Source organism: Saimiri boliviensis, chromosome 3 (assembly GCF_048565385.1).
Source record: "Saimiri boliviensis isolate mSaiBol1 chromosome 3, mSaiBol1.pri, whole genome shotgun sequence".
Lineage (NCBI taxonomy): Eukaryota > Metazoa > Chordata > Mammalia > Primates > Cebidae > Saimiri > Saimiri boliviensis.
Window position 1 is genome coordinate 68,127,048 of NC_133451.1, and position 23,246 is coordinate 68,150,293.

At 36.0% G+C, this 23,246-nt stretch overlaps 1 protein-coding gene across 2 annotated transcripts in view; it reads right to left on the bottom strand.

Moving 5' to 3' along the window:
- Positions 1–23,246, bottom strand: part of BTC (betacellulin) — a 48,016-nt gene that overhangs the window by 18,865 nt on the left and 5,905 nt on the right. For both annotated transcript variants that reach the window (XM_010342602.3, XM_010342603.3), the window contains one exon: positions 7,205–7,303. In XM_010342602.3, the coding sequence (XP_010340904.1) occupies positions 7,205–7,303 (99 nt within the window). The remainder of the gene's footprint in view (positions 1–7,204; positions 7,304–23,246) is intronic.

The window sequence follows — 23,246 nt, forward strand, 5'->3', positions numbered from 1 at the left end:
AGGGTATTAGAAATTAACAGCCACATTTATTTGTAGTACACAAAAAATTAGAAAATAGCGCCCATCAACCAAGTAATGGATAAAGCAAATGTGGTATACATACACCATGAAATACAGCTCAACCATAAAAAGGAACAAAATAATGTCTTTTGGAGCAACTTGGATGAAGCTGGAGGTCATTATATTAAGAGAAATAATGCAGGAATGGGAAACCAAATAGTGTATATTCTCACTTATAAGTGGGAGATAAGTTACAAAGACTCTGTATTAGTCTTTTCTCATGCTGCTAATAAAGACATACCCAACACTGGGTAACTCATAAAGGAAAGAGGTTTGACTCACAGTTCCACATGGCTGGGGAGGCCTCACAATCATGATAGACAGTGATTGAGGAACAAAGGCATATCTTACATGGCAGCAGGCAAGAGAGCTTGTGCAGGAGAACTCCCATTTATAAAACCATCAGGTCTCACGAGACTTATTCACTACCATGAGAATATTATGGAGGAAACCACCCCCATGATTCAATTCTCTCCACCTGGCCCTGCTGCCCTTGACACATGGGGATTATTACAATTCAAGGTTACAACTGGGTTGGGACACAGCCAAACCATATCAGATGCAAAGGCACAAGAAAGTTATAACAAACTTTGGGGATTCAGAGGGGAAGGGTGGGAGCAGGTTGAGGGATAAAAGACTACATAGTGGGTAGAGCGCACACTGCTTGGGTGATGAGAACACTAAAATCTTAGAAATCACCACTAAAGAATGTGTCTATGTAACCAGAAACACCTGTACCCCCAAAACTATTTTTTCTTTAAGTTCTGGGATACATGTGCAAAACGTTCAGGTTTGTTACATAGGTATACATGTGGCATGGTGGTTTGCTGCACCTACCAACCTGTCATCTAGGTTTTAAGCCCCACATGCATTAGGTGTTTGTCTTAATGCTCTCCCTCCCCTTGCCCCCCACCACCCCCACAGGTCCCAATGTTGGATGTTTCCCTGTGTTCATGTGTTCTCATCGTTCAATTCCCATTTATGAGTGAGAGCATATGGTGATTGGTTTTCTGTACCTGTGTTAGTTTGCTGAGAATGATGGTTTCCAGCTTCATTCATGTCCCTGCAAAGGACATGAAGTCATTCTTTTTTATGGCTGCATAGTATTCCATGGTGCATATGTGCCACATTTTCTTTATCCAGTCTATCATTCATGTGCATTCCCCCAAAACTATTAAAATAAAAACTGTTTTAAAGAAAAGAAAACAGAGGAGCAATGTCATCAAAACGGCAAAATAGAAAGCCTTCAACTATCCTACCTTCCAAAAACACACTGAGTCAACATTACAAAATACAGACAAATTCTCTCGTAAGAAATTCAGAAACCAGTTGACAAGCTCCTGACCTCTAAGTGAATGCAAACGCAGCCACAGTGAAGAAGGGAGGAAAATCTGAGACAGCTCTCATCATAATGCCTACTCCTAATACAGCACCATACGATCAGAAGAAAAGTTCCCAGATCTCAGCTTCTCTTTGGTAAGAAAGAGTCAGACTATACATTCACCATCACAACTTTTCTGGACCTTCTCAAAAGACTGGCTTTAGTCCTGCCTGTTTCAGAATACTGACAGGACCTGACATATTCTAGCCAACTTAGGACCAGTGCAATCGGAAACATCAGTTTAGGTTGGCAATCTCCATAGCCCACTCACCTGGCTCAGCATAGAGTGAACAAAAGACAAAGACCAGCTCCCAGCTTCCCCGCTACTTATGTCTGATGCCTCAACTTGTCAGGGGTGGCCCATAGGACTTGCATCTGTCTTGCCTGTCCTACAGCACAGACAGGATTCAATATACTCTAGCTGCCTGGGGTGCCAGTGAGAACAGAACTCCAAGGAAAAGCTAGGAATTGGGCCTCCTCTACCCCATTAACTCCATACTGATTTGACTTGATGCACTGTAACAAACAGCTGCTAGAGGAACCCCAGTTTCTAGCTTTTCCTTGGAGTAGGAAAGAGACAGAGGGTCCACGTATGCAAATTTTCTAGAAGCTGCCCAAGATAAGTCTCACTTATCTCAGATCTGATGGGACTTAGCATATTCTTGAGGTCTTGGAATAAGAACAAAGAAAGAAGGTTGGACTAGTCCAAAAGCTTGAAGGGCCCCCAAATCCCTTCAGCCAGACTGTTTAATGAGAGTCGCCTCCAGCATAAGGCCAGTCCATAAAGACAGGAGAGGTAGCTGTTTTCTGTAATGCACAGATACCAAGACAGTAAGTTAAGAAAAATGAAGGAACAGGTAAACATATCCTAAAGAAAGGGGGGAAAAAAACAACACTAATGAAATGAAGATGTATAATTTATTTGACAGAGAATTTAAAATAACTATCATGAAGATGCTCAGTGAAGACAGGAGAAAAATACATGAACAAAGTGAAATTTTCAACAAAGAGATAGAAATATTTTTTAAATGAAATATAAATTTTGAAACTGGATAATCCAATAACTAAGCTGAAAATTCAGTAGATGGGTTCAACAGCAGACTATGTCAACCAAAAGACAGGATCAGCAAACTTGAAGACAGGTCATTGAAAATTATACAAACATAGGATCAAAAAGAAAAAATAAGATTTTCAAAAAGTGAAAAAGCTTAAAGGACTTATGAAACACCATAATAAAGGCAGACCAATATACATCTGAGAGTAGTCCAAGAGAAAAACAGAAAGGTTATTCAAAGAAATAATGCCCTAAACTTACCAAATCTAAGGAAAGAAATGGACATACATATCCAGAAGACCAACAAATTCCAAAAGCCAGAAACCCAAAGAAATATACGCCAAGACACCTTACAATGAAATTATCAAAGTTTCAAGATAAACAGAGAATTTTGAGAGCAGCAAGATGAAAATGATTTTTTGTGCTCAAAGGAACCTCCATCACACTATCAGTGGCTTTCCCAGCAGAAACGTTGAAGGCCAGAAAGGACTAGGATGAATACAGTCATGCATCGCTTACTGACAGTGAGATGTTTGGAGAAATAAATTATTAGGCAATTTTTTCATTAAGCAAACATCATAGAGTGTACTTACACAAACCTAGATGGTGTGACCTATACCCACTTTAGTTATATGGTATAGCTTATTGTTCTGAGGCTACAAACCTATACAGCCTGTTACAATACTAAACACTGTAGGCAATTATAACATGATAGTAAGTATTTTTATATCTAAACATAGAAAAGTTACAGTAAAAATATTATATAAAGGTTTGCAAATAGTATATCTATATAAGGCACTTACTATGAAAGGAGCTTGCAAGACTAGAAGTTGCTCTAAGTGAGTTAGCAAGTGAGTGGTGAGTAAATATGACAGCTTAGGACATTATCATAAACTACTACAAACTTTATAAACATTGTACTCTTAGGCTACAATACATTTGTATTATAAAAAAATTATTTCTTCAGTAATTAACTTTGACTTATTGTAACTTTTTTATTGTATAGACATTTTTATTAAATTTTCCTTTGACTCTTGTAATAGCAGCTGAAAACACAAACACTCTACAAAAATATTTTCTTTATGTCTTATTCTATAAGCCTTTTTCTATTTTTTGTACTTTTTGAACTGATGTTCAAAGAAATAAAAAAGATATTAGACTACTATAAACCAACAAATTGAATAACCTAGAAGAAACAGATAAATTCCTAGAAACAAGCTATTTACCATGATTGAATCATAAAGAAATAGAAAATGTGAACAGACCTATAACTAATAAGAAAATTGGTTATAATATGAAACCTCCGTAAATAAAAGCCTAGGTCCAGAAAGCTTCACTAGTGAATTCTATCAAACATTTAAATACATAATCCCCATTCTTCTTAAACTCCTTCAAAAATTGAAGAGGAGAAACACTTCCAAACACATTTTCCAAAGCCAGCATTGCCCCGATACCAAACTTAAACAATGACATTATAAGAAAAGAAAACTACAGGGCAACATTCTTAATGAATATAAATTCATTCATAATTCATTTAGAGAAAATTCAACACCCTTTCATAATAACAATTTTTACAAACTAGTAATAGAAGGACATTACCCCAACATAATAAAGGCCTTATATGGAAATCTCTTAACTAACATGATACTTAATGATAAAAAATTACAAAACTTTTCCTCTAAGATGAGGAGCAAGAGCAAGACAAGCATGGCCAATCTCACCACTTCTGTTCAACATAGTGCAGGAAGTCCTAGCCAGAGCAATTAGGAAAATAAATAATAAATTAATAAATAAAATCTAAATTGGAAAAAAATAGTTTTATCTCTGTTTGAAGATTACATGATCTTCTACATAAAAAATTCTAAAGACTACACAGGCACACACACACAGACACACACACACACACAAACTGTAAGAACTAATTTACAAATTCAGCAAAGTTGTAGGATACAAAATCAACATTAAAAATCAGTTGTATTTGTATACACTAATCACAAACTATTCAAAAAGCAAAGTAAAAAGTGAATTAATTTACAATAGCATCAAAAAGAATAAAACACTTAGGAATAAACTAAAGAAATGAAAGACTTGTACACTGAAAACCATAAAACATTGATTAAATGTTTAAACATTGATTAAAGAAATTAAAGAAGATAAAAGTATATCAAAAGACATTCTGTTTTTGTGGATTGAAAGGTTTAATATTGTTAAAATGTCCATACTACCCAAAGTGGTCTATGGGTTGACTATCAAAATTCCAATGACTTTTTTTTTTTTACAGAAATGAAAAAACAAATTTAAAAGTCAAAGGAAACTACAATGGACCCTGGCTAGCCAAAAATGATCAAGAGCAAAATTGGGGGTATCATTCTTCCTCATTTTAAAACATGCTACAAAGCTACAGTAATTAAAAGAACATGGTACTGTACTGGTATAAAGACATACATAAAGACCAATAGAACAGAATATACAGCTCAGCAATAAACCCATGAATACATGAACAACTGATCTTCAGCAAGGGTACTAAGAATACACAATGAGGAAAGGGTAGTCTCTTAAATAAATGATGTTTGAAAACTAGATATCCACATGCGAAAGAATGACATTGGACCCGCTTGTTACATTACACAAAAACCAACTCAAAATGGACTAAAGACTTATATATAAGACCCGAAACAGTAAAATTCCTGCAAGAAAACATGAAAGAACATTTCTTGACATTGGTCTTAACAATAATTTCTTAGCTTTTGCCACCAAAACCACAGGCGACAACAGCAGGAATAAACAAGTGGGGCTATGTCAGATGAAAAAGCCTCTTCACAGCAAAAGAAGCAACAGAGTGAAAAGACAACCCAAGAAATGGCAGAAAATGTTTTTAAACTATACATCTGGTAAGGGATTAATATCCAAAATACATAAAGCGCTCTCATAACTCAATAACAAGGAGACAATCCAAACAAAAATCAGGATCTCATTGAGATATTTGCATTCCTCTGTTTATTGTAGCATTATTTTATAAAAGTCAAAAGGTGGAAGCAACCCAAGTGTCTACTGACGGATTAACAGATAAAGAAAACATGGGATACACATGCAGTGTTATTCAGCTTTATAAAACAGGAAAATATTGCCATTGTGACAATATGGGCGAACCTGAAAGAAATTTTGCTAAGTGAAATAAGACAGTCACAGAAAGACAAATATTATATGAATGTCTCTACTTTCATGAGGCATCTAAAATATAGAAGCAGATAGTAGTATGGTGGTTGCTGGAGAGTTGGGGAGTTGCTATTCAACGTGTATAAAGTTTCAGTTCATGAAAGACTAATATATTTAAAGAGATCTGTTAACCTACAGTTAACAATATTGTATTGTCCACTTTAAAATTTGTTAAATAAGTAGATCTCATGTTAATTGTTTTTAACACAATAAAAATACAGTTTAAAAACACATTTAGGATGATCATGAGGAAGATTTTTGAACATTGTCAGTCATCAAATTATGGAATAATTTCCCAAGGGTAATGTGAAAAAAATGCCATCATTGAAGACATTTTAAACCAGACTGAAGAAAAACACAAACACATAAAGTTGGCCTTGTTCTTCTGTCTACATGGATGACAAGGCCCAAACATGACCTAAGACACCATTAGATTCTACAACCAATGAGCACCCTCTTGCCACCCACTACTGTGAGGAATGAAAAAGGAAAATTTGGCTGGAACTGATGACTCACATCAGGAAGACTTGCTCAGTGTGTTCCTGGCTCTGTTACAACTTCCCAAGGGTGCTAGGAAAGGAGCAGTTTTCACCAAGTCACCATAGTCCCAGCTCATAGAAGTTTCCAGGGAATACAGTAGGCTCTTCTCCACTGCAGATAGTAATATGGTGCTTTTTTAATTGGCCTGTGTTTTGTTTGGTTTTGTTTTTTTAAGTCAGAAATAATCTCTGTAGAAGACCAGACCGTATAATCTATACAGAACAGTACAACCTTAGACTGGGGATTAGCAAACTGTAATCCAAGGATCAGATCTGACCCACAGCCTGTTTCTCTAACTAAAGTTTGATTGGGACAGAGCCAAGCCTATTCATTTGCATAGTGTCTATGACTGCTTTCACAGTACAGTGACAGTGTTGACTTCTTGTGACAAAGACTTCGTAACCCACAAAGCCTAAAACCCTTATTACTTAACCCTTTACTTAGGCCAACTCCTGCCTTAAACTGATAACTTTGAGAAAACTAATTCAAGCATCTCCAAGCTAAAATATGCAAAATCCTTGCCTTCTCCCCTTCTTTTAACTATGATAGAAAAGAAACAAGGAATTTAACTTTGAATCGAATATGTCAGCTTTTCGTGAATCCAGTCCAAGATCACATGCTAGAGTCTGGAGCATGCATCTGTGACCCAAAATACAATGGTTGAGTGGAGGCACAAGTATCAGAAAGACCTGAGTTTGAATTCCAGATTTGGTATTTTCCAGCCGTATGACCTTTGGCAAGATACTCAATCTTTGTAGGTTTTTCCTTGAAATAAAATAAAAAATATCTAGCTCAGAGGGCTCTTGTGAGTAGTGACGAATTACTGTATATAAAGCACTTAGCACTATGCCTGGTACCTTAATATGTGCTCAGATAATTACCTATTATTATGAGTATTATTATTGTCAAAAAATTAAAACTCAGATTTGAATATAAAGCTAGTTAAACATTACCTGCACAGTTTTCCTTAGGATCTCCACAGAGGAGGCCATTAGTTTCAGGACTTCCGGTGGAATTCCCATCTGCCACCACACAGTGGAGGATCACTAGACCTTCAAGTTCAAAACAAAACGAAAACCAAACATGAAAATTGGCTTATTGTGAAACAGTCTATCAAAGTCATGACTCATTTATGAAAATAGCCAGTCTATGGTTTCCATTTCCAAGTCATTCACTCCCAGGAAGGCATACAGAGGCCAGCATGCTGCACATTTTCAGCTCTTTGCTAAAGACAGAATTTTCAAGCCAGCGTCACTTAAGTCTAACTAGAGATCTTAAGGGAGGAAACTATGGCTTGTGATAGAGCCTTACAACAAAAGCAGAAGTAAGAGCAACTGAATTCCCAGTCCCTGAATGAATATACTGATGAAATTCAAGGGAGAGTGATTGGTGAACATCCAGAGCAAACAAAGTGCCTTCTCCATTCCACACAGAACCAGCATTTCTCAGGTGCTAACAACTGAGTGCGCTTCTTTCTGGGGAGATATTTGATCCATGGGAATTATTTATAAATTTCAGTTTCCTCCAGTTAAGAATCTCTCTTTCTGAGGACAGGCCACATGTTTTACAAGGGAGAGAAGAATGCCATGCTGTGCTTAGAATGGTTCAGAATACAAAGTGCAGTCCTTGCATAGATACTGATTTAAACACACCAACCAAAAAAGGTCACTTCTAAGATAATCAGAGAAATTTGATGCTGACTGGACACTAGTTAATATTAAAAAATTGTTATAGCTATTTTAAAGTATGATAATAATATCATGGTTTAGGTTAAAAAATAGGGTCTATATATATATATGTGTGTGTGTGTGTGTGTATGTGTATAATGTGTGTATACATATGTATATATATATATATATATATATATATGAATAAAATTGATGTATCCGGGGTTTGCTTTAAAATAATCCAACGTGAGAAAGAGGATACAAAGTAGTGATGAAAAGGCATGGGTGAAATAAGGTTGGCCATATATTGATAGTTGTTGAAGCTGATGGTGGGTATATCAAGGTTCATTATGTTGTCCTCTCTAGTTTATATATGTTTAAATATGTCTATAGTAATAAGAGGAAAGAATAGAAAAAGAAAGAGGAAAGGAGAGAGGAAAGTGAAGGAAAAAAAAGATGGCTTAGGAATTAGCTGGTCTTGAGCTTACTATAAGCTGGTCTTGAGTTTTCTTGTCAGTTGTATCTTACCATACAACTGACAAGAATAAAATAGCCTGTCCACCAGCTGTATTGAGATTTATACATCGAATGATTTCTAAATTTATGGATGTTCTCCAGTTCAATTAAGTTCAACAAACATTCATGGATATCCAGGAACACACAGGTGGATGTACTAGACACGTAAGTTGCCCCAAGCGTAGAGACAATTAATCAGCCAACCAATTAACCATAACACAAAGTGCTACTACTTTACAGAAAGCAACAGTGGCTAGCAAGTTCAAAGGCCAAAGGAGTTTTCAAAAGGGATATTTCAAAGCGACACTCTTTTTCACCTAATTGGAAAAGATTTTTAAAGAAAGAAATTGTACCTAGCATGGATAATAGTGAAGAGAAATGGAAACTCACATCCATTGGTGATGGGCAAATTAGTACTGCTTTTCTCAAGGACAATTTAGTGCTATACAAAATATAAAAGCAAACACACACACAATGTATACATCTTAAATCCAGTAACTACATTGCTAATGGTTTTTCCTAAGGAAATAATTCAGGATAAATATAGAGATTTAGCTACAAAATGGCATGAGTTTAAAAAATATGTAGATTACCTAAATAACTGACAATAGAGAACTGATTAAATACATTGAACTATCCTCATGCAAAAAAACCACTATTTAGCCATTAAAAGATGATATTCAAACATGAATAGAACATTTTAATATGTTCCTAAATAAAACAGACTACAGAAAAGTGATATAGCATGATCTGCATGTGGGAGTATGTACTCATCTGTTTGTGTATGTGTGTGTAAATCTGATAAGTGTAAAAACCTATCCATATAGTCAAAATGTGAATAAGTAAACAGAGAGTTGCTCACACTGGTTAGGAGGCAGCATTTTCCTTAATTTTTCCTATTTGTGATTTGTAAAAGCACATTTTATCTGTTGCAACAAGAAAAAAAGAAGTGACTCGTGTATTTCTTTTTTAAATTGCAATTTGGCTACCAAATTTCTAGATTATTTACACATTTTCTTCCAGCACCTGCTCTTTCATTCACACTCAAAATAAACAGAAACATATAATCGCTTAGGGCTTCTGAAGCACAAGAATTTTATATTACTCATATTTGTATCCTGGTGCCTAATACAATATTTAATGAATACTCAACGAATGTTGAAAGACTGAATGAATCAATCTATAAACGAACAAGGAAAAACTCTTTATATTCAAAAATCTCAGGAGCAATTGCTAGTGAAAAATAATACAATATATTTAATTTATTTCTAAAATCCCATCTATGGACTTTCTTCACGGGAAGTAACAGGAGGCCTTAATCTCTTCTAATGGTGGGAACTGCAAAAAAGAAAAGGAAAAAAAAAATCTAAATCTCATAGAGAGTCCACATCTGCAACCTGAGGACGGCAGAATCTCCTTTTTGGGGTTATTATAAAACTTAAGTTTGTTTTTAAAAAGAGCACATGGCTTGGCACATATTGTACAATTTGCAGTCTAGCAGCACTCCTTCTCACTATCACTTATAATTTAACCTGTTATCCTCCAGTTCCACTCACAGAGGGGGTTCTGATCCCTTTGAAACACTACTGAGGCCTTCAAACATCCCCACAGGCTGGGGGCTATGGCCCAGGCTCTTTCTGCTAAGCCTCGTTTCACATCCTGGTGTCAGTTGGCAAAAGGAGGTTACTGTCCTCACAGGTGGAGGCAGAGCACTGGGGAGGAGGTATTCTCAGCCCCACCAGCTCTCAAAACAAGCAGAGCATGCACTGCTCCTTATCCTGCCCACCCTAGCAACCTAGAGATCACAGGTGAGTGGCTGTAAACCAAAGTGAGCCTGAAGAACCATTTGCTTGTCCTGAACAGTTTTTAATTATTGAATCAAGACAGTTCATATTAAACCTGAATTTCCTTCTTCTATTCAAATACCAGAAGGTCTGGCAAGACAGATCTAAAATGCTTTCCTAGGAACAACTGGCTGTAACTAAGAAGCAGGTGACCCTTTAAGTACCCAAGACCCCATGAGGCTACCTGCACTTATTTATTTTAAGTACTCAGGCTCTAAAAGGTATTTCAGTTTGTGATATGTAAAAAGAGACTCAGAAGTCAGAGAAATGCTCATAAAACCATCTACTAAATAATAACGGCTGCTATAAAGAGAAAGGACACTCCTGTTTATTCATAATTCAATGAATATTTATTAAGCACTACATGTTTAACACTGGTGCTAGACTCAAGACACTGAAGGTTCTGAAATAACAGACACAAGTATTATCACTAACCTCAAGGAGCTCAATTCTGGTCAGATAAACCCACACTTTTTTGTTGTTGTTTGTTTGAGACAGAGTCTTACTCTGTTGCCCATGCTAGAGGGCAGTGGCATGATCTTGGTTCACTGCCCTCTCCACCTCCTGGGTTCAAGCAATTCTCATGTCTCAGCCACCCAAGTAGCTGGGATTACAGGTGCCTACCACCATGCCCAGCTAATTTTGTATTTTTAGTAGAGACGGAGTTTCACTGTGTTGACCAGGCTGGTCTTGAACTCTTGACCTCAAGTGATCCACCTGCCTGGGCCTCCCAAAGTGCTAAGATTACAGGTGTGAGCCACCAAGTCCAGCCTGACACACAGATCTTTACGGTACAGTATAATATGTACAAAAACAATGATAACACAGAAGTAATAGGATGGAAAATCAACTCTGCTTAGTGGGAAAGACTTTATGGAGAAATTGAGATTTACCATGAGTTCTTAATGAGGAATAAATGATTTTTTAAAACATCGGTTAATAAGTTTTACAAAAAACAAAAAATGTGTAAGATCATCATAATGTGTTAATTGTTTCAACATTGGATAATATTTATGTGGTCATAATAATATTTTTTATATGATCATAAATGTAGTTTAATCAAGGTATGGAAGGCATATATAAAACTAGCAAAATTGGCCATGAGCTGATAATTGTTGAAAATGGATAATATTTAAACTATTATAGACATTATTATATTCTCCTTATAGTTCCTTATTATAGTCTCATTATAGTTCATTATAATATTCCCTTAACTTTTGTAAATGGTTAAGATTATTAATAATAATAATTTTAAATTCACTAAATAGAAAAGTTCTAAATTTTTAGGTTGGTAACATTTGGTACAGATATATGATATGCTGATTTTTTTTCTTCAATGAAATAACAAAACTACATGGACAAATTTGTGGCTTGTGATCTCAACCAAACACCATAGCCAAGATCAAAACACAGATACCTGTCAGGGTATGGAATTTTATTCTACTTATAATCTAATAAGAGCCTGCACTGTTTTATGGATATTGGCAGAAGACACAAGACTCCTGGGTACAGGGGTCCCATCATTATTCATGACACAGCAAGTAGCATAAGCATCATGTTGCATCAGGTCTCCTTGTTCAAAGAACAGGATGATGATGAGGGGCCTAGAAAGATGCAATACATACAATGGATCAGTGTTGCAGCCACGGAACACTGAGCTTGGGGATTTGCTGTTTCCACAGAACACTGAGCTTGGGGATTCACTGTTTTCACAGTAAGGTATAAGAAAGCCTGCTCTTTAAACTCACATGTACCTATAATCCACAATTATGCCATAATCCAGATTCAGCAATTATGAAGTCTTGGACAATATTGTTTCATCTATATACTCATTCACTTCTTGCCCCCTCTCAAACTCAATAATTTTTTTCTTTTTGCTTCCAATATTTTTCTTTATTTAAGGAATCTCTTTCTATTCTTTCTCATTACAGTGAAGCATGGATTATTAGAGATCTCAATGCAGAAAAGAACACAAAATTAAAGGTTTTTTTTAAAAGCACCTAAATGTCCATCATTAATATTTGGTGAACATTATTCAGGATATTTTTCTATATATCCCATTTTTTGGAATATCATCAGTTTTGTTGAAGTTTCCACTTTGGAAAAAGGATTTGGTTTTTCAAAATAGTTTAGAATTGCCAGGAGCCATTTAAGTCCAGGAAATAAGATAATGATTAAGCCGTGTAACAAGATTTTGGTGCCAAGTCAGGTATAATTGGTTTTCTTGAACAGCTCAGAAATTGCCATGAGAGGCACCCATATCAGAAGTGGTGGTCATAATAATATTGATGATTTAACAAAAAATTTTCATAAACTCAGGGCTAGTAATTAGCTCACATATACCACGTGGGAAAATTGATCGAGACTAATCAGTGTGTGCTGTGACAGTTCTTAAATGTTTTGACTATCAGTCCTGGAATTACGAGAGAAGATAAACTCAGCAGATAAAGTCTAAACCTGACAAGTCAAGAAGTAGCATTATAAGGAAATATTTTCAGTAAACAGTTGAACACTAGAAGAAACATCAAAAAGAGTCAAAAGTGGTTAGCAGAGAGGCAGGAAAGTATGGTGCAAAGATCTATTTATTTTTATAAGCCTCAGTACTATCTAATTTTTTAAATAAAAAATCTATGCATATTCATCACTTTATTAAAAATATAACTAATTTTTAAGAAAAGGTTAAATAAAGTTGTAGTTTACCAAGGCATTCTAAAAAAAAAAAAAAAAAGCAGAGGAACAACTTGTAATAAGAAAAAGGAGCAACTTGTTTGGAGGTTGGGTGGGGCGCGGACTGTGATAGATGAGGAGGCTCGCAAACAGGTAGGTGACAAAAGTCCTACATGCCATGTTAGTTGGGATTCTGTTATGCAGCTAAGTTGAGATCACTGAAAAGTTTTAACTGAGAAGCAACATAATCATCTTTTTTTTTTTCCATTTTGAAAAGGCTACTGTAATATCAGCATGGGTGATTCAGATACGCCTAAACCAAGAGAGTAGCACTGGGCATGCAGAAAAAGAAAGGCTTATAAGGGATAGCCACAAATAAAATATGAAAGACCTGGTGACGGAGATAGTGTAGGAAGTGAAAAAAGGAGTCTCGGATGACCCCAGAGTTTGCTGCTCGAATAACTGGCTGAATTGTGGTACCAATCACAAAGATACAAGGTATACAGAAGGGAAACAGTGTGGATATAGAGATAAAATCAGTTTGGGTCACTGAGTCTGAGATGACTGTGGCTCACCTAGAAGGCAGTAGATGAGGTATAGATTCAGAAATTTGGAACAAACCCAAGCTACAGGTTCTATTTTGGGGAATAATGGAAAACAAACTGGAATTTAATTCCATGAGAATGGACCTCTCAAAAAAAGGCAATGTGAAAAGAAAGGGCTGGTTAAGGGCAGAATTCTGAAAAATCCAGTGAAATGAGAACATTTAAAGGAATGTACATTATTAAAATAATCATCTTTATCAGGGAAAGCATGAATTGTATTTTAAAGAAAAGGAAGGAAAATACGATACTCAGCTGTAGAAAACATAGTAAGATATCCACTCAAAAAGATCATAGGTTATGTTAAAATTTAGAATTATTAAAACTGAAAGTATAGAAATTTCCCACAAACTAATTCTCAACTCCCTAGAAATCATCCCCTGGGAAAGCTCATCAAGCCCATAATTAAATTTTCAGTACAGAAATTTCAGTCTCTTCCAAAACATGCCATTTCAAGGAGACCATTTGTCTATTCTTTCAATCATGATCATTCATTCATTCATTCAAAAAAATATTAACAGATTTTTCTAAAGCTCTATAAATGCTTCTTTATATTGAGCTGGTTTTTGCCTTCCTGTTATTTTACTCTGCTTCTTGGAATCACCTAAAATAAGTCTAATCTCTCTTTTCCATGACAGATTCTCACATATTTGAAGCCAGTTATTAAGTCCCCATGAAAGAATTTTACTTCTTCAGGCTAAACATCCTGGTTCTTTCAATCATATTTTATAGTATCATCAAGACCCCTCATAAACTTCGTCATCCTGTCCTAAATGCATTGTCAAAATAAAATGCCATCCCACATAGTCTGGCCAAGACAGAATAAAGTGGGGCTTTCAGGCCCCACACTGGGAATTCCCCATAGCATATCAGCCCTTTCTGCCTATGGCATTAATACTGGGGTTTTATTTTCCTTACCATAAAATGAAGCTCCTCTGTTTTTATACTGCTGGAAAGAAATGTATTTGTGGCTTCTTTTCTTTTTTTTCTCATTGTTTTAGTTCTGTTTTGTTGTGTTTTTTTCACCATAAGAAAATGGTTTTTACACTTTTTCCTTTCAAATGATTTTGTGTCAGATTTCATCTATCATTCAAATATTTCACAATCTTTTTGTTGTCTGACGCTTTCATTCAACCTATTGTCCATACCTCCCTGTCTACATGGCCTGAAGAATTTTTCAGGTACATTAAATCTTTTAAAAAATAATAAAATGATGTTAACTGCACTTGCTAAGTCACCAGAAATTAGTGCCGATTTCTGGGGATAGTTTTAATATATTGACTCCACTCATAAAATTAAAGACAAAAGGAAAAGAAATCCAATTCTACTTCAGTGAACCAAGGCTCCATTTATTTTTGTGCACTTTGAGATTCTCAAGTTAAAAATTACAGAATGCATTAAGAGTATTATCCCCATCAGTCAGCATGGGGAATGAAGTCAATGTAAACAATACGAGCATTCAAAAAGAGGCAGCCTGACAAGGAGCATGACACGCTGTCTCAAAGTCACTGCTAATGCTGAGGTAAGCAGTACACCAGCTGGGTCAACTATTTAAAAAGATCATATATGACCAACTTAAACAGTCATGCACGTTATATTTGCCTCATCTCTGAGCTGAATTTTCCATGTTTAAAGCCAAGTGCATTTTATATTTTAAAAATAAATATAATATCACAAAATGTCTGTTCATTTCTTTTCTGATTATTTAGTATATCTTCCTAGATACATTGCAAACTTCTACTCATGTATACTAAATCCAGTGATTTCTTGCCATATCTTATCATTTAACATTGGAATCACATTCCATGTCTCATTAGAAAATCCAGCTTTAAGCCAAATAAGAATTTATCAACCTATGAACATAAGCAGAAATTAGAAGAATATTTCATAGTCACACCTCTATAATTTTATTTATTTATTTACTTATTTATTTTTGTTCAAATGGAGTCTCGCTCTGTTGCCCAGGCTGGAGTACAATAGCAAGAGCTCAGCTCACAGCAACCTCTGCCTCCCAAATTCAAGCAACTCTCCCTGTCTCCCCCTCCAAAGTAGCTAGAATTACAGGCGCCTGCCACCGTGTGCAGCTAACTTTTTGTATTTTTGGTCGATACAGGGTTCACCATATTGGTTAGGCTGGTCTTGAACTCCTGACCTCAGGTGATCGACCCACCTTCGCTTCCCAAAGTGTTGGGATTACAGGCATGAGCCACTGCACCCCGCCTAACTTTGTTTATATTAAAGAGAAACAGTACAGATTAATGGAGAAAAGGCAACTTTGGAGTCAAATGGAGCTGATTTTGAATCCTGGATCTATCCTTTAATCATGAGATTTATAATTATGATCGCGTTACTCAACCACTGAGCTTCAGGGTCCTCTTCTCTAAACTGAGGACCATAATACCTAACTTACACAGCCATAGTAAAAATTTAGCTGTATGCTTAAAAGAAGGTAGAGAGAAGAAATTATGCATTTTTAACCTATGTAATGCCTTGCACAGGGTAACCACGCAAAAAAAAATAGTAGATGTAAGTGACCAGAAGTAAAAGAAGAAAAATTTAAATTACCCTGGTAAAAAACTAGATTATCATCCTCATAAGTGGATATTAACAAATTTCTACATTTATGGTGTGATTTCACTGTGTACAACATATGTTTCTGATATAAACTATAAAAGATGAATACACAAATACATGCATACATTCTACAATATCCTTTTTTGCATGTACTTAATGAGACAAAAGTATATCTTGGTCTCTCTGCATGTTGTTTCTTTCTAATCTTTGAAAGGAATTTAAAGTTAATATGCCTCAGCTAATTAATGGAAATATGGCATCTTCTACATGCCTAGTTCTTTGTATTTTCAGTACAGTTCTGCCAGTGACTCAGCATACCATTTATGTCAGTTGGGGTTACTGATTCAGTTGGTTGGTTAAATGTTTCAGTAATACAAATATAGCTGATAAAATCAGATCATAGACAGTAATAACTATAAGGCAAGTAAATTAAAAATCATTTCTCTAATAAAAAAATAAAGTTATTTAAATCAACTCTAGGAGTAAAAGCTGTTAGCAACTTTCTTATTACATCTTCACTGTCAGGAAGAAAAACAGGATCTTAAATACGCGTACTATATGTGGAGTGATTTCTGAGTCCAAAAAGATACCCAGTAATGTGGAGTTGGAAAAAAAAAAATAGGGAGTGAAAATCATGTTTAACACTGGGTTTGTGGTTAGCTGAGACAAAAACTATGAAATGGGTGAAGTATGACAGTGCTCTTCTTTTTTGTTAACTTATTTTCTGTCTTTTCTTCTTCTTGTCTTTTGCCCTCCTATAAACCATTATCCTCATTCTGCTTTAATATGGCCCCAAGGAAAACATGATTCTTGAACAGATTTTCCTTTCTAAATGTACTTGCTTTCAAAGCAGATCTTCAATGAGAGAAATTATTTAACTCAAATGAAACACTCTAAAATCTAGAGTGCTTCAACCTGGGTCTCCTAGAAATCAGAAACTGATATGCAGATTAAGGGATTATCACTTTATTTGGGAAGTACAAGCTTGGGGCAGTGAGAATAAGGAAGAAAGGAAGTGAAGCAAAGAAAGGGACAAAACAATAAAATGTGTACCTATCATGCAGGGTGTAGTTCCAAAGAGAGATCCAGAGAAACACAGAAATTTGCTCAGATAGCATGTTCACTAGTATGTAGGCCACATTAATGATTCAAGAAAAAGACCCATACCTTGAAGGAGTCCACTGGCTAGGGGCGGGGAGCAGGGAATGAAAGAAGGAAGAACGTAATGTATCAGACCTGATCACTTTAATCACCACTTGCCCCCTGGACAAAATTCACCCTACTGAGCGCTAACTCCCTCAATTCTGACCCCTTGGTGACTGAAAGGCCAGATCATATGCCCTGGGACATGGTATTTTATCCAAGTCTCGAAGTGGAGCAACCTGGCATGGGGAGGAGCTGACCCAGAGGCAATGAAGGTGGTTGAAAGACTTAAGAGGTGCACAATATTTGTGTCCCAACACAGTGAGCAATTTGGGCATCAGAACATCTCCTGGAGAATAATTTTCCAGGACAAAGGGATTTTCCAAGTTCTCTTAAATCACCTCACCTGGAGAACTGACTATTCTCTAAAACTGAAAGACAGGCTTCTGGGTTTTCAAGACCAGCGTGGGAAGCAGAGACAGAAGCAAGGAAAAAGGAAGAGGGTCTTTACAAATAGTGTATGTTCATTCAAATTCAGAAAAGTAAAATATGAACTTCTTCCTCCAATGTAAAACATTATTGTGAATGGTAGAAATAATCTTGGTGTTTAGGGAAGGCTAAAAGTGATGGGTAATACAACTTTTTAACTCATAAAAGTACTTCACAATCTTCTATTTTTAAAGCCCAGATTGGAAAGTAATTTAGCAACCTGTCATATACAAACTAATTCATATATCTGAAAACTGTCAACACCACAATAATGCCTTTGCCAAAAAAAAAAATCAACCTTTTTTTTTACTATTACCATTATTAAATCTGTGACAAATTGACTGAATGACTAAATTGAATCAGAACCCCAAAATAACCTTAAGCTAGTTTCTCAGAAATCATCAGTTGTCAAAACTTGACTTTTTGATTCCCATTCCTTTATGATAAGGTCAAACTCGGCAGTTAGACGTTGTGACAATTTGAATGAAAAGTTTTGGGCTCACTGAATTTCCACAGTAGTTCAAAGAGAGGAGGTGAAGGAACCAAGGAAAAATGACAATTTGTTTTCAAGGAGGATTATCCAAGTGCAAAGTGAGGTGAAATTGTGGCATTGGTTTCTGGATCCAGGGATAACACAGTCTCTGACCTATGAGGGAGTAGTCATCAAAGTTGAATAATGGCAAAAACATAAGATTTCAGAGTTGATGCTTACCCAACCTGAAAAAGCCCCAGAAGTTACACCCTTTAAATGAGTTAAAGTAAGCCAACACAACTTAGCATCAGATTTGTTATCATCTTTATCAATAAAACCATTTGCAGAAGCTAGGAATATAAAGAAAGACAGATTAGGCAGGATATTTTAGGTATCAGGTATTTAGAAGACAAATTGTATTGGAATTCCAAAAAGAGGCAGTGTGTTAACCTGGAGAAATCAAAAGGAAAAGTTTCACAGAACTTAGAAACTGAGGACAAAAGGAAATGACATAGAAACGAGCTTGGTGTCTCTGGGAGACAATAAGCAAAGCTGTTCAGCTGGAGTGACGAATTATACAAAAAGTATTAAGAAACAAGGGCCTTCTTGATGTGTTTGGTGTGACTGTGAAATAATTCCATTGATTTCTTTGTGTGGCCTATGAAAAGAAGACTCACTAAGAAATAGTCCCACCACATATTGCCAGTTGACGCTTCTCAATGCCTGCTCACCACATTCTGAAAGACAGATTCCCAGTTAAGAATGTGACTAGTCTAGAAAACCACTCACTAGGCATTTAACAGTCAGGAAAACTGTTGTGTGGAAATCACTAAGAACGAGGTGTATATTCTTCGTTACGTTTCTGCAAAGGCAAATGGAAGTGGAAGTGAGGTTTACTATTTTATGTGTAGTCTCATCTCACATCTCAACCAAACTTACAAATACTCTTCTGACCCTCCATTAAATGATGATTGTCATTTACCTAAAAATGAGCAGGGATTTTCAGAGGTCTTCTATCACAGAATGGCAATGATACAAATAACTATCTCCTGATGCAACAATATTTGAAATTTTCATCAATGTCATTTACCTAGTATAGTTGTGCTTCATTTTTCCCCTTCATAATAAGATCTCAGTCAATCATTCTTATTTTAATAGATGGTAAAATATGAAATATTCAATGTATTTAATGCAAAAGCTAAGCCTGGGACATGGGATTGATGCTATATTCCAAGATGAGGACCGTAAGAGAACACAGTCAACTGAATTCAGTTTTGGGGTAAAACTCAACTCTCTTTTTAAAAATTCTTCATTATTGGTTTCTCAGGTTCCAAGTGACCTGTGCCTTTCGTCCTTCCCACAGAAGTCTGCTGAGAGTTTCTTACTTTGAAATTCTATCTTCCAACCTCAAAAACATTGCCAACGTGTGGTAATATCATCCTGTATTCATAAGGACATAAGAAAACTGGGTGGTCATGGACCACTCCCTACCTCACCTTAAGAATCACCTTTATACAACTCCATATATGTACCAGCCAGACCATGTATGTGTACAGATAGGGGCAGCTCACCACAACCCAGGGCAGCTGCCTCCACTTTTTTCAAAGCTCCATTTGGGAAAACATTTCTCCCAAATTAAGGTAAGTTCTGCTTTCCTGGAATTTTAGTTCACTAACGTAAGCTGTGTTCTCTGAACTATACAAGAAAACCTTGGTTGAAAAAAATTTTTACATATTTGAAGTTGACTCTCATAAACCCATTCTTGTCTCTTTTCCACCCACAACCCCAATTTCTATTCTCTCAATCACGTGTGTGTGTGTGTTTGTGTGTATGTCTTCAGTTACCAACAATCTCTTGTCTCTTGTCTTTCAAGAGCACTAATAATTTCCTCATAGCTGATTCAAGAATGGCCTCTTCTTTAGCCTCATCCTCCTTCATGTCCACATTAGAATCTTTGATATAGTTGACTCTCCCAAATCTTCCATCTAATATTCACCCCCATTCTTGGCCTCCTGACTTCTCTTCTTCTTACTCAACTTTGCCAGTTTTTTTGACTCTCACACCATAAATATGTGTGCCACAAATACTCTACCTCTGTCCTCTTTTTTTTTTCACTTTTCTTCTCATCATAAAATATATATAACAAAGCAATTATTGTCTTAACATTTTTAATGGAGTGTTAAATACATCCATATTGTGCAACCATCACCACCATGTATTTACAGAATTCTTTTCATCTTGCTAAACTAAAATTCTATACCCATTAAACAAACTGTATACCCATGAAACTCCCCACTTGCCTCTCCTCCCAGCCCCCATTTGGCTTTCTCTCTCTATTACTTGGTCTCAGAGAGATGACTAAAAAAGTCAAAGTCATTTTCTTTTCTGTAATGTTACGTAATCTCACAAAACATCCATGGAATCAATATTTGAACACATATTTACTATGATTTATTGTGTACCAGGCACTGTGCTAGACCTTGAAATTATAATCAGTGAAAATTTTCAGGTATATTTCAAGCCCTATTTTCTTTTTCTTATTTTAAGTTCAAGGGTACATGTGCAGGGAGTGCAGGTTTGTTACGCAGGTAAACATGTGCCATGGTGGTTTGCTGCACACATCATCCCATCACCTAGGTACTAAGCCCAACATCCATTAGCTAATCTTCCTGATGCTCTCCCTCTTCCCAATAGGACCCGGTGTGTGCTGTTAACCCCATGTGTTTTCATCATTCAATTCCCACTTATAAGTGAGAACAGTGGTGTTTGGTTTTCTTTTCCTGTATTAGTTTGCTGAAGATAATGGCTTCCAACTCTATTCATATTTGTGCAAAGGATGTGATCTCATTCCTTTCTATGGCTGCATAGTATTCCATGATGTATATAAACTGTATTTTCTTTATCCAGTCTATCACCGTTGGACATTTAGATTGATTCTATATCATTGCTATTGTGAATACTCCTACACTGAACATATGCATGCATGTATCTTCATAGTAGAATAATTTATATTACTTTGGGTATATACCCAATAATGGGATTACTGGGTTAAATGGTAATTCTGCCTCTAGTTCTTTGAGGGATAGCCACACTGTCTTCTACAATGGTTGAACTAGTTTACACACCCAACAGTGTAAAGGCATTCCTTTTTCTATACAACTGCACCAAATAATTTACTCTCATTCTGCAGGTTTTCTGTTCATAATAGTTTCTATTGCTGTCCAGAAGCTCTTTAGTTTAATTAGATCCCATTTGTCAATTTTTGCTTTTGTTGTAATTGCTTTTGGTGTTTTTTGTCATGAAATATTTGTCCATGCCTATGTCCTAAATGGTATTTCCTAGATTTTCTACTAGGGTGTTAGGTCTTATGTTTAAATCTTTACTTCACCTGGAGTTAATTTTTGTATAAGGTATAAGGAAGCGATCCAGTTTCAGGTTTGTGCACATGGCTAGTCAATTTTCCCAGCACCATTTATTAAATAGGGAACCCTTTCTCCATTGCTTGTTTTTGTCAGGTGTATCAAAGATCAGATGGTTGTAGATGTGTGGCATTGCTTCTGAGGCCTCTGTTCTGTTCCTTTGGTCTATATATCTGTTTTGGTACCAGTACCATGTTGTTTTGATTACTGTAGCCTTATAGTATAGTTTGAAGTCAAGCAGCATGATGCCTCCAGCTTTGTTTTTGTTTGTTTGTTTGTTTTTGTTTTTGCTTGGCTTAGGATTGTCTTGGCTATGCAGGCTCTTTTTTGGTTCCATATGAAGTTTAAGGTGGTTTTTTCCAGTTCTGTGAATGTCAATGGTATTTTGATGGGGATATTATTGAATCTACAAATTACTTTGGGTAGTGTGGCTATTTTCACAAATATGTCTGGAAAGGCTAGCCATCTTAAGCAGTATAAAACATCAATTTTAATCAAGTCGCTTTCCACTTAAATTTGACTTCAGAGCATTTTCAACCAACTTATGTGTGATTCTTTGCAGATCCAGTATCAGCTGGGGTCTGACACAGCTTCAGATCAATGAGCATAAAAACAGGACAGGGTAGGGATGAAAGCACATGTGGAGTCATAAAGATCAGAATTTGAGTCCTAGGCATATACTATGCTTTAGGGAAGCTACTGAATGTTTCACAGTGTTAGTTCCCACATCTGTAAAGTTTTCTTTTTTCCCCCAGGTTGCTGTTGCTGCTCTAAGATGGAACTGGAGGATCTCCTGATTATGAGCCATCTCCAGCCTAAGAAAGCCTGGCAATACATGATTAGGAAACAGAAAAAAAAGAAACATGAAACAAACCAGCAAACCACTCGTCTGGACCTTATGCAAAAGGCGGGTCCAGTTTGTCCCCAAGCTGTAGGGAATAGGTAAGAGGAAGTCTAGGCATCTTCAGCGTATTTTAACAAATTCCTCAGATAGGACACCATGTAATATTTTAAGTCTATTTTGTAACAAAAAGCATGAATTTGTCTAAATTACACAATCCCCTGCCTCCAATTCCTAGGATATCCTGCAGAGACAGACCTAGATCAAGAATTCAAGACTCTTACTAATCCACTCATTTGGAAATCATGTTTTTATCCAGGCAATATGTCCTTCAAAACTGCACAAAATTAACCCTTTGAGATATTTGGGTCTACTTACTGCTACACACACAAAAAATAACTATTAATTTGTCTACTTTTTAATTCTTCTCCCATTTTTTTCCTTCACCACTACTAAGGAAGTATTGTCACTATTAGTGAATCTTCCCCAATCACTCCAGCTTGTAATAAATTCTCCTTTCTGAGATCATATTTAATCTGTACTATGTAATTTAAACTTTCTTAAGGATTAAACTATTATACAATGTTTCTCTTGGAATAAACATTTTTATCCTATGTAAGTCTTTCTAGAAGGACAATGGCTTACACTTAGACTTTTCTCACTAATGTTTAACAGTTTTAGACACACTGTAAACAGTATTAGACATACTTTAAAATAGTAAAAAAAATGTTTAGGTCTGTCTTCCTGACTATCACATGTTT